The sequence below is a fragment of the Mobula hypostoma genome, chromosome 5, assembly GCF_963921235.1.
Source record: "Mobula hypostoma chromosome 5, sMobHyp1.1, whole genome shotgun sequence".
Lineage (NCBI taxonomy): Eukaryota > Metazoa > Chordata > Chondrichthyes > Myliobatiformes > Myliobatidae > Mobula > Mobula hypostoma.
This window is the reverse complement of record NC_086101.1, coordinates 104,350,302-104,362,809: the sequence shown is the minus strand read 5'-3', so window position 1 is coordinate 104,362,809 and position 12,508 is coordinate 104,350,302. Positions and strand designations below refer to the sequence as shown.

General features: G+C 52.5%; 1 protein-coding gene across 1 annotated transcript in view; it reads left to right on the top strand.

Moving 5' to 3' along the window:
• The first annotated feature begins 271 nt into the window (after positions 1–271).
• Positions 272–12,508, top strand: part of LOC134346241 (macrosialin-like) — a 71,344-nt gene continuing 59,107 nt past the window's right edge. The window contains exon 1 of the mRNA XM_063047565.1: positions 272–545. Coding sequence (XP_062903635.1) covers positions 500–545 — 46 coding nt within the window. The 5' untranslated portion in view covers positions 272–499. The remainder of the gene's footprint in view (positions 546–12,508) is intronic.

Sequence of the window (12,508 nt, the reverse complement as noted above, 5' to 3'; positions counted from 1 at the left end):
AATGTTCACATTTTCCGCAGTGAGAACTGTTGTGTAATCCCTGGTTTCCCCTTCCCCAAGTCCACAGATAATTCCTTGACTCAAAGCATTTCTCTCCACAGCTGCTGCCCGACCCTTTGAGTCTCTAACCAAGTCCTCGTTATGGTCTCGGCCCGAAACGTCGACTGTACCTCTTCCTATAGATGCTGCGTTCACCAGCAATTTTTATGTGTGTTGCTTGAAATTCCAGCATCTGCAGATTTCCCCGTGTCCTCGTTATGCTACATGCTTTTAGGGAAATGAAAAGTCCCTCAACGCAGGAGCCGGCGAGGTGTGATTCCTCAGGAAAATAACGTTGGGTTGGGAGGGGCCTCTTACTTGAGAAGCTTTCAATTTTCCGATTGGTTGGTACAGGCGAAAGTTTCGTTTCCTGGAGTCAACGAGCAGAGAGATAGCAGGTTCACGATTCTCGTATTTGTTCGCCGAGTGCACGCAGTGAGATCTCCACTCTCGACAGAAAATGTCTCTCTGCGCCCTCTCCCTGCTCATCGCCTCCGTCTCCCTGGGTGAGTTTGCAGCTCGAGTAACCAAATCGGGTCTGGTTTGGGGAGAAGAGCAGAGACGGAGTGTGTTTCCGCAATCTGTTACTGAACCTTGCCTTGTAGTGGCAACTTGAGTTTCCTGCTCCCGGAGAGGCAGCGGGGATTGAGAGGTTGTGGTTGGGGGTTTGTCTGCAACCGAATACATTGAGAATAAACTGCTGGGAAAGGTCAGCAGGGCAGGCGGGGTGTGGGTGGGGGAGAAACGAGTCGGGATTCGTCGGACAGACCCGAGGAAGAGAGAGAGAAGGTGTCAAGTTCCAGAGAGAGGAGGGTGGGGGAAGGGGAGACAGAGGGAGATAGGGGCCAGGTGGAAGAGAAGGAGGGGAGAGGGAGAGACAGGAAGAAGGGTGGGGGTGGGTGGGCTGTTGGCCGGAAAGGGGGAATGCGTAGGGGGTGTCAGTCTTCAGGGGGAGGTTTTTGGAGAGGACAATGGGGTGTCTGCAAGAGAGAGAGGTGGCGAGGGATGGGGTGGTGGTGGGGGAAAGGATAGACACAGAGTGCTATATTATTTAAATACTTTTATCTAAGCCTTGAAGTTTCTGAGTCACATTTACTGCTTCTCAACCACTCTGCCCAATAGAGCCTGTGTGCATTAACTCTTTAACTGTCTCCCATAAAACCCTTGAGGTATCTTCATTATGTGAGGATGTGCAATCTTTAGGGATGGTGCGGAGGACATTCACCAGGAGGAAAAATCAAAATCGGAATCAGGTTTAATGTTTCTGGCATATGACATGAAATTTGTTGTTTGCTGGTTGGATTAGAGAGCATGTCTTACTTGAGGAAGCATTGAGTGAGTGGGTGTTCTCTAGAGTGGAGGGAGAGAAGAGGGGCACAAGATGATAAGCTGGATCAGGTGTATAAAGGCTTTCTTCTAGGGCAAATGGCTAACATGAGGAGACATAATTTTAAGGTAACTGGAGAAAAGTATTGGGGGGTGTTAGGTTAGAAATGTTGAAGAAACTCTTCAATTGGCACATGGATGTGGAAAAATTGAGGCTACGTAGGAGGGAAGAGTTAGATTGACCTTGGAGTACATTAAGGGTCAGCACAATATAATGGGCTGAAGGGCCGCACTGTTTAATGTTGTGTGGTCTGTGTAACTCTGACCTGGAGGTTACAGATAGGCAGGTCCGAATGAGAATGGGATGAAGAACAGGATGTTTAGGCTCCGCCACAAAATCGTCACCCTGGTTTCCTCACGGTACACAGCATGAAGGTATTAAAGGCCACATCCTCTGATCACCGACAGCACCACCCCCCTGTTCTGAGCGGCTTGACAGGATCACCACTGTAACTGCCTCAGCCTCCCTTTGCTTAACGGTTTCTGAACCATCCTCTGGACCTAGTGTGGCCATCTACTTGAGACAGAGAGTTCCACTCCCCAGTGTGATGATCACTGTGTTCAGTGATTACGCTTGCTCTTGGTAGATTAGAACAGAAAGCAGTACAGGCCCTTCGGCCCGCAATACTGTGCCGACCTTTTGACCTGCTCCAAGATCAATCTAACACTTCCCTCCCACACAGCCCTCCGTTTTTCTATCATCTCTGTCTAAGAGTCCCTTAAGTGTGTCTAATCCTCTACCACCCGCCCTGGCAGCACGTTCTACACACCCACCACTGTATGTGTGAAACACCTCGCTCTGACATTCTACTCCCTGTGCTTTCCTCCAATCACCTTCAAAATATGCTCCCTGCTCTTGGCCATTTCTGCCCTGTGAAAACCCTCTGGCAAGACACTCAATCTACCATCATGCATATTTCTTGTTTACAAGATTAGTTTTAGCTTTATTTGTCATGCACACACGATACGTAAAGTGAAATGGTGATCTTGATTTTGTATTAACAACCAACACAGTCTGAGGGTTGTGCTGGACGCAGCTCACAGGTGTAGTTATGAATCTAGCATTCCCACTGTTCACTTCCCACCGCTCTCTCCGTGACTGCAGGGTTTCCTCCCATAGTCCAGTCAGTCATTGTAAATTCTCCTATGATTAGACGAGGGTCAAACAGGGGAACTGCAGGGTGCCACGGCTCAAAGGGCCAGTAGGGTCTGTACCGCACTGTATCGCAATAAATAAATAATCCAAACCATACATATTTGGACTGTGGCAGGAAACTAGAGCACCCAGAGGAAACCCACGTGGTTACAGGAAAAACATCCAAAGGCCTGACGACAGCAGCAGGAATTGAATCTCAGTAATCCGGTCACTGGCACTACTGCTCCGCACACACATGCCACAGAGGCACTAATTGCTTGGTCTTGGCCATGTGACCCAGACCATACTCTAAATGGCTCCCAAATTACAAACAGAGCCCATGAACTTGCACTTCACACATCCTGCTCAGAAAATCGCAGCCAATGATGTGCCGAACCACTCTCGCAATGTGGGAAACACCACACTGCTTGCTTTTTGCTTTGTGCACTGCCTGTCATTGCACCTTAGTAAAGGTGGCAAACACTGGCTGGGGCACTGGGGTGAGCTATTGTTCCTTTCTGAATGGTGCTGGCGAAGGTACTGTCGTGGCAGCACTGCCCTGGTCCATTCTCCTCCAGTGTCAGTGAGCCTGGACTTGTCCTGAAACAAAAGCCCTTTGAGACAGGGTTCACAGTCGACGCAGGGCCAAACACACTATGTGAAATCGTGAGATTAAATTGGTTCACTCAGTAACTTGTGGGCTGCATATCAGAATCAGGGTTATTATCACTAATCAAGGTTGTGAAATTTGTTTTGTGACATAAATACAGTGCGGTACATTTTTAATAATCCTATAAGTTAAGATAAAAAATATTTTTAAGAAGTATTGCAAAAAGAGAGCAAAAATAGTGAGGTAGTGTTCATGGACCATGCAGAAACCTGATGGTGGAAGGGTAGAAATGTTCCTAAAACATTGAGTATGGGTCTCCAGCCTCCTATACTTCCTCTGATGGCAGTAATGAGAAAAGGGCATGTCCTGGTGGTGAGGATCCTTGATGATTGCACTGGAGAAGGAGCAGAAGAGATTGGTAGGGTCCATATCCACAGATCTGTCAACGTTGCCACTCAAGTTAACAGGGCAGATGGTCTACATTAGTCAGGGGGCTGAGTCAAGAGCTGTAGGGTAATGTCGCATCTCTATAAAACTGCTTAAAGCACACTTGCAATATTGTGTTCAGCTCTGGTTGCCTCATGATAGGAAGGATGTGGAAGCTTTAGAGAGGGTGCAGAGGAGATTCACCAGCATCTTGTCTGGAATGGACAGCATGGCTTATGAGGATAGGCTGAGCGAGCTAGGGCTTTTCTCTCTGGAGCAAAGGAGGATGTACAAGATGGTAACAGGCTATGTAGAAGGGAAGGGTTAGATTGATCTTAGAGTATGTTAAGATGTCGACATGATATTGTGGGCCAAAGGACCTGTACTATTCTATATTTTCTGTTTATACAGCCCTCTTGACTGACAGCCAATCCACTCCTTCCCTCCACCACCAACGCATGTTGCCACAGCATGCACTATCTACGGACACTCCACGGTTACTCCCAACAGCCCCTCCCCAGGTGATGAATGTTGGCCCTGGCTATGAGAACTGTGATTGCCTCTGCCGATCCTCCTTAGAATCTCCCCACACCCTGTAGACATTCCACTTTCTCCCTGACTGTGCTTGCAACATGCTCAGACCTCAGCACAATTACCTTCCACTCACTTCGGCCCATTTACACTCACTTTGACTGGAGTTCTTTGAGGATGCACTCAACAGAATAGACAAGGAGGCCCCTTTACGGGGCTTTTCTTTGGACATTGTGTCACAGAGGATACTGAAGGTGAGAAACTGGTAAAATGGTTGGGAGTAATTCAGGCTGTGACTGATCGATAGCTCCCAGGACCCAGGACATGGCCTATTCTCATTACAACCATCAAGGAGGACAACAGGAACCTGAAGGCACACATTCGGAGTTTTAGGAACAGTTTCTTCACCTCTGCCATCAGCTTTCTGAACGGTCCATGAACCCATATTCACTACCTCACTATTTTTTGCTCTCTTTTTGCACTGCCCATTATATATGTACACATATTTCGTATTGTAATTTTTAAAATGTGTTGCACTGTAATAGTGCTGCCAAACAACATATGCCAGTGATAGTAAACCTGCTTCTGATCCTAACACAACCTGTATGGATTATATGTCTGTGTCATTTTCCGTAATCGATGAACACAGATCTAATTGTCAACTTTATTCACCATGTACACTCAATGACCACTCGATTGGGTACACCTGCTCGTTAATGCAAATATCTTAACAGCCAATCATGTGGCAGCAACTCAGTGCATGAAAGCATGCAGATACATTGGTCAGTTGTTGTTCAGACCAAACACCAGAATGGGGAAGGAATATGATGTAAGTGACTTTGACCATGGAACGATTGCTGGTGCCAGATGAGGTGGTTTGAATATCTCAGAAACTGCTGGTCCCCTGGGATTTTCACGCACAACAGTCTCTGAAGTTTACAGAGAATGGCGGGAGAAACAAAAAAAAATCCAGTGAATGACAGGGTGGAAAGAACATGTTAATGAGAGAGGTCAGAGGAGAATGGCCAGACTGGTTCAAGCTGACAAGAGCCCATTTTATTATACACAAGGTCCATTCAAGTTTCTGATAACAGTGGGGTAGAAGCTGTCCTTGGGCCTGATGGTATATATTTTCAGTCTTTTGTATCTTCTGCCCAATGGGAGAGGGGAGAAGAGATAACATCTGGGGTGGGTGGGGTCTTGGATTACACTGGCTGCCTTACTAAAGGGGCAAGATGTGTAGACAGAGTGCATGGAGGGGAGGGAGGCTGGTTTCTGTGATGTGCTCAGATGGGGTGCATCAATAAACACTGGATAGGGCCAAAGAGGACAGACCACATTTCTCTAGCATAGTGACGAAGTTGGTGAACTAACGAAGACAGTTATGTACAAGGTGCAGTAAAAAGTGAAAAAATCTACTTTGAAACCCTAAACAGAGTCCTGATTAAAGATCTTGGCCCGAAATGTCGACTGTTTACTCTTTTCCATCGAAGCTGCCTGGCCTGCTGAGTTCCTGCAGCATTTTGCGTGATTAGCAAAGTCAGTTTTTAAGGTGGTCAGAGACTTAGTACTGTTGATGTTGGAAAGAAGGTGGGTGTCTTTGAAAGAGAGAGAGAGACGGGCAGATAAAGAGAAAGACGGGGAAAAGAAAGTGAGGTGGTGGAGAGAGAAGAGGGAAGGGGAGAGAGAATGGGGGTATGGAGGAGAGAGGAGTTGTGGGGACAGACACTGAGGTAGAAAAAACAGAGAGGGAGTGTGGATAGGGGAGAATAATTGAGTGGGAGGGAAGAGAGACAGTGAAAGAGGGAGATTTTTGGAAGAGAGAGAGAATGCAGAGGAGAGGATTGGACTAGATCGACGTGGAAATCCTATTAGCTCCGAGGACCAGAGGGCGTCATCTTGGGATTAGAGAGAAGGCTGGTCAGGAGTTGAGGAAAGATTTCTTTCCTCATAGAAGGGTGATGCTTTGGAATTTTTTTCCCCCAGGGCTGTGAGGTCACAAAGTTCACTTGAATTGGATGGATGGATTTCTGAGCATTCGGAGTGGGAGGGATATGGGGGTGAGGGGAAACAGAGTGGGTCATGGTGAATGTGGGTAGGCTAAAGGCCTAGTCCCTAGCTACCCCCAACCCCTCTCCTTCTCCACTTCCACCCCCTCCATCTCCAATTCCCTTCCTACCCCTCCCTCCTTCTCCACCCCTCCCAACCCCTCTCCCTCCCTCTCCACCTCCCTCCTTTTCCACTCTCCACCTTCACCCCTTTCCTCTCCACCTCCCCTCCCTCCATCTCCCTCTCCACATCCCTCATTCACTGCCTTATTCTGCCTCTTACTCCCCCTCTTTATCCCATCTCCCTCCCTCCTCTCTCTCTCCATCTCCTCCCACCTTTCGGTCATACCCTCCCTCGCTCCATCCCCTCTTTCTCTCTCACATCTATCTTTTTGTCCCTGCCTGCATCTCTCTCCCCTTTGCTGCCTCTCCCTCACTGTGCTTTGCAGTGGCTGCCCCTGCCCTTCTCCTCCGGTAGTCCCTCTCAGTTTCCCTGACTCCGACTTGACGGTGGGTGCAAATGGCTTGCACTTTCCTCTGGGGATGAAGCAACCACTTCCCTCCTGGCTGCCCAGAGACGAAAGGAGAAGTGGACCAGGCAGCTGCAGCCAAAACTGACTGACACAACTGCTGACGGCAAAATACTCTACAGTTTTACCGCCTCCTCTGTGAACTCTGGAACCCTCCCCTCCCATCTTCTTGATCTGAAGGAACTTCCGGGTGGAGTAAGAGTGGAGAGAGCAAAAGAGAGAAAGCAAAGGAGAGGAGAGAGAGAGAGAGGAGAGAGGGGAGAGAGAGAGGAGAGAGGGGAGAGAGAGGGGAGAGAGAGAGGGGAGAGAGGAGAGAGAGGGGGGAGAGAGAGGGGAGAGAGAGAGGAGAGAGGGGGAGAGAAAGGAGAGAGGGGGAGAGAAAGGAGAGGGGGAGAGAGAGGGGAGAGAGGAGAGAGAGAGGAGAAAGGGGAGAGAGAGAGGAGAGAGAGAAAGAGGGGGAGAGTGGAGAGAGGAGAGAGGGGAGAGAGAGAGGGGAGGGAGAAAGGAGAGAGGGGAGAGAGAGAGGTGAGAGGGGAGAGAGAGAGGAGAGAGGGGAGAGAGAGAGAGGGAGAGGGGGAGAGAAAGGTGAGAGGGGAGGGAGAAAGGAGAGTGGGAGAGAGGAGGGAGAAAGGAGAGGGGGAGAGAGGGGAGGGAGAGAGGTGTGGGAGAAAGGAGAGGGGGAGAGAGGGGAGAGAGAGAGGAGAGAGGGGAGAGGGGAGAGAGAGAGGAGATAGAGAGAGAGGAGAGAGGGGAGAGAGAGGAGAGAGGGGGGAGAGAAAGGAGAGAGGGGAGGGAGAAAGGAGAGGGGGAGAGAGGGGGGAGAGAGAGAGAGAGGAGAGAGGGGAGGAAGAGAGGAGAGAAGGGAGAGAGAGAGGAGAGAGGGGAGGGAGAAAGGAGAGGGGGAGAGAGGGGAGGGAGAAAGGAGAGGGGGAGAGAGGGGAGAGAGAGAGGAGAGAGAGAGGAGAGAGGGGAGAGAGAGAGGGGAGAGAGAGAGGAGAGAGGGGAGAGAGAGGAGAGAGGGGAGAGAGAGAGGGGAGAGAGAGAGGAGAGAGGGGAGAGAGAGGAGAGAGGGGAGAGAGAGAAGAGAGAGGGGGAGAGAAAGAAGAGAGGGGAGAGGGGAGAGGGGATAGAGAAAGGAGAGAGGGGGAGAGAAAGAAGAGAGAGGCGAGAGGGGAGAGGAGAGAGAGGAGAGAGAGTGGAGAGGGGGAGATAAAGGAGTGAGTGGAGAGAAAGGAGAAGGGGAGAGAGGAGAGAGAGGGGGAGAGAGGAGAGAGAGAGGGGGAGGGGAGAGAGAAAAGGGAGAGGGGAGAGAGAAAGGGGCGGGGGAGAGAGGAGAGAAAGAGAGAGAGAGAAAGGAGAGAGGGGAAGAGAAAGAGAGAGGTGAGAGGGGAGAGAGGAGAGAGGGGAGAAAGAGGGGGGAGAGAGAGCGGAGAGGGGGAGATAAAGGAGTTAGTGGAGAGAAAGGAGAGAGGGGAGGAGAGAGAGAGGGGAGGGGAGAGAGAAAAGGGAGAGGGGAAAGGGGAGAGAGAAAGGGGAGGGGAGAGAGGAGAGAAAGAGGGAGAGAGAAAGGAGAGAGGGGGAGAGAAAGAAGAGAGGCGAGAGGGGAGAGAGAGAGGAAAGAGAGGAGAGAGGAGAGGACAGAGAGGAGAGAGAGAGGGAGAGATGGAGGGGAGAGAAAAAGGGGAGAGGGGAGAGAGAAAGGAGAGAGAGGGAGAGAAAGGAGAGAGGAGAGAGCGGAGAGAGAGTGGAGAGCGAGAGGAAAGAGAGGAGAGAGGGGGGAGAGAGAGGAGAGAGGGGAGAGAGAGGGGGAGAGATGGGAGGAGAGAGAGAGAAGGGGGAGAGAGGGGGAGAGAGAGAGGGGAGAGGAAGGGGGAGAGAGAAAGGAGAGAGGGGAGAGCAAGAGGGGAGAGGGGGGAGAGAGGGGGAATAGGGGATAGAGGAAGGGGAGAGAAAGAGGGGAGAGGGGAGAGCGGGAGGAAGTGGGGGGAGAGAGGAAGTGGGGTCGAGAAAGGAGAGATGGGAGTGAGAGAGGACAGAGGGGAGTGAGAGAGGAGAGAGGGGAGTGAGAGAGGAGAGAGAGAGGGGAGAGAGAGGAGTGATAGAGAGGGGAGAGAGAGAGGAGAGAGGGGAGAGAGAGAGGAGAGTGGGGAGAGAGAAAGGAGAGGGGGAGAGGGAGGGGGAGTGAGGAGAGAGTGAGGGGAGAAGAGAAAGAGAGGGGGAGGGAAAGGAGAGAGGGGAGGGAAAGGAGAGAGGGAAGAGATGGGAGAGAGGGGAGTGAGAGGGGAGAGAGAGAGGAGAGGGGGAGAGAGAAAGAAGAGAGGGAAGAGAGAAAGGAGAGGGGGTGAGGGAGAGAGAGAGAGGAGAGAGGGGGAGAGGGGGGAGAGATGGGAGGAGAGCGAGAGAAGGGGGAGAGAGAGAGGGAGAGCGAGAGAGGGAGAGAGGGGGAAGAGGGGAGAGATAGAGGAAGGGGGAGAGAAAGAAGGGAGGGGGAGAGTGAGAGGAAGTGGAGGGAGAGAGGAAGTGGGGGTGAGAAAGGAGAGATGGGAGTGAGAGAGGACAGAGGGGAGTGAGAGAGGAGAGAGAGAGGGGAGAGAGAGAGAGGGGAGAGAGAGAGAGAGGAGAGAGGAGAGATAGAGAGGGGAGAAAGAGAGAGGGAGAGAGAGAGAGGAGAGGGGCAGGGGGGAGAGAAAGGAGAGTGGGAGAGGGAGAGGGAGAGAGAGGAGAGAGAGAGGACAGAGGGGAGAGAGAGAGGAGTGAGGGGAGAGAGAAAGGAGAGGGGCAGAGGGGGAGAGAGAAAGGAGGGGGGAGATGGAGAGAGAGAGAGGAGAGAGAGAGGGGGAGAGAGAGAGAGGGAGAGACAGAGGGGAGAGTGAGAGGGGGAGAGAGAGGGGGAGAGAGGAGAGAGGGGGAGGGAAAGGAGAGAGGGGAGAGGAGATGGGAGGGAGAGGGGAGAGGGGAGAGAGAGTGAGGAAGAGTGGGAGAGAGGAAGTGTGGGAGAGAGAAAGGAAAGATGGGAGAGAGAAAGAAGAGGGGAGAGGGAAAGAAGAGAAGGAAGAGAGAAAGGAGAGGGGGAGAGGGAGAGAGAGAGAGGAGAGAGAGGGGAAAGAAGAGAGAGATTAAGGAGAGGGGGAGAGAGAGGGGGAGAGGGGAGAAAGAAAGGAGGGGGGAGAGGGAGGACAGAGGGGAGAGAGAGAGAGGAGAGGGGGGAGGGAAAGAGAGGGGGAGGGAAAGGAGAGAGAGGGGAGTGAGAGGGGAGAGAGATAGGAGAGGGGGAGAAAGAAAGAAGAGAAGGGAGAGAGAAAGAAGAGAAGGGCGAGAGGGGAGAGAGAAAGGGGAGAGGGGAGAGAGAAAGGAGAGGGGAGAGGGGAGAGAGGAGAGAGGGGAGAGAGAGGAAGAGGGGGAGAGAGGAAGTGTGGGAGAGAGGAAGGAAAGGGGAGAGAGAAAGGAGAGAGGGGAGAGAGAAAGAAGAGGGGATAGAAGAGATAAAGGAGAGAGGGGAGAGAGAGGAAGGGAAGAGAAAGGAGAGAGAGGGGAGGGAGAAGGAAGAGAGGGGAGAGAGAAAGGAGAGGGGGAGAGAGAGGAGAGAGGGGATAGAAGAGAGAGATTAAGGAGAGAGGGGGGAGAGAGAGGAAGGGGAGAGAGAGGGGAGAGAGAAAGGAGAGAGGGGAGAGAGAAAGGAGAGGGGAAGAGGGAGAGAGAGAGAGGGGGGAGTGAGGAGAGAGTGAGGGGAGAGAGAGGAGAGGGGGAGAGAAAGAGAGGGGGAGGGAAAGGAGCGGGGAGGGGAGAGAGGGGAGGGAAAGGAGAGAGGGGAGGGAAAGGAGAGAGGGGAGAGATGGGAGAGAGGGGAGTGAGAGGGGAGAGAGAGAGAGGAGAGGGGGAGAGAGAAAGAAGAGAGGGAATAGAGAAAGGAGAGGGGGTGCGGGAGAGAGAGGGGGGAGTTAGGGGGGAGAGGAGAGAGAGAGGGAGAGGGGAGAGAGAAAGGAGAGGGGAGAGGGGAGAGAGGAGAGAGGGGAGAGAGAGGAAGAGGGGGAGAGAGGAAGTGTGGGAGAGAGGAAGGAAAGGGGAGAGAGAAAGGAGAGAGGGGAGAGAGAAAGAAGAGAGGAAAGAGAGAAAGAAGGGAGAGAGAAAGGAGAGAGGGGAGAGAGAGGAAGGGGAGAGAAAGGAGAGAGAGGGGAGGGGAGAGAGAAAGGAGAGGGGGAGAGAGAGGAGAGCGGGGATAGAAGAGAGAGATTAAGGAGAGGGGGAGAGAGAGGAAGGGGAGAGAAAGGAGAGAGAGGGGAGAGAAGGAAGAGGGAGAGAGAAAGGAGAGGGGGAGAGAGAGAAGAAGGACAGAGAAAGGGGAGAGAGGGGAGGAAGAGGTGACAGAGAGCAGAAGAGGGAGAGAGAGAAGGGAGAGAGGGAAAGAGAAAGGAGAGAAATGAGAGAGAAAGGAGAGAGAGGAAAGAGGGGAAAGGAGAGAGAGATTAAGGAGAGAGGGGAGAGAGAGAGGGAAGAGGGGAGAGAGAAACGAGAGGTGGAGAGGGAGAGAGAGGAGAGAGAGAGGACAGAGGGGAGAGAGAGAGGGAGGGAGAGAGAGGAGAGAGGGGGAGGGAAAGGAGAGAGAGGGGAGTGAGAGGGGAGAGAGAGAGGAAGAGGGAGAGAGAGGAAGTGTGGGAGAGAGAAAGGAAAGAGGGGCGAGAGAAAGAGAGGGGAGAGAGAAAGGAGAGAGGGGAGAGAGGAGAGAGAAAGGAGAGAGAGGAGAGAGGGGAAAGAAGAGAGAGATTAAGGAGAGAGGGGAGAGAGAGGAAGGGGAGAGAGAGGGGAGAGAGAAATGAGAGAGGGGAGAGAGAAAGGAGAGGGGAAGAGGGAGAGAGAGAGAGGGGGGAGTGAGGAGAGAGTGAGGGGAGAGAGAGGAGGGGGGAGAGAAAGAGAGGGGGAGGGAAAGGATAGAGGGGAGGGAAAGGAGAGAGGGGAGAGATGGGAGAGAGGGGAGTGAGAGAGGAGAGAGAGAGGAGAGGGGGAGAGAGAAAGAAGAGGGAAGACAGAAAGGAGAGGGGGTGAGGGAGAGAGAGAGGGGGAGTGAGGGGGAGAGAAAGAGAGGAGGAGGGAAAGGAGAGAGGGGAGAGATGGGAGAGAGAGGAGAGAAGGGAGAGCGGGGAGTGAGAGGGGAGAGAGAGAGGAAGGGGGGAGAGAGGAAGTGTGGGAGAGAGAAAGGAAAGGGGAGAGAGAAAGGAGAGAGGGAAGAGAGAAAGAAGAGAAGGGAGAGAGAAAGGAGAGAGGGGAGAGAGAGGAGAGAGGGGATAGAAGAGAGAGATTAAGGAGAGAGGGGAGAGAGAGGAAGGGGAGAGAAAGGAGAGAGAGGGGAGAGAGAAGGAAGAGAGGGGAGAGAGAAAGGAGAGGGGGAGAGAGAGGAAGGGCAGAGAAAGGGGAGAGAGGGGAGGAAGAGGTGACAGAGAGCAGAAGGGGGAGAGAGAGAAGGCAGAGAGGGGAAGGAGAAAGGAGAGAGGGGAGAGAAAGAGGAAGGGGGAGAGAAAGGGGAGAGAGGGGAGAGATGGGAGAGAGGGGAGTGAAAGGGGAGAGAGAGAGGAGAGGGGCAGAGAGAAAGAAGAGAGGGAAGAGAGAAAGGAGAGAGGGTGAGGGAGAGAGCGAGGAAGGGGAGAAAGGGGAGAGAGAAGGAAGAGAGGGGGAGAGAGAAAGGAGAGGGGGAGAGAGAGGAAGGGCAGAGAAAGGGGAGAGAGGGGAGGAAGAGGTGACAGAGAGCAGAAGGGGAGAGAGAGAAGGCAGAGAGGGGAAGGAGAAAGGAGAGAGGGGAGAGAGAGAGGAA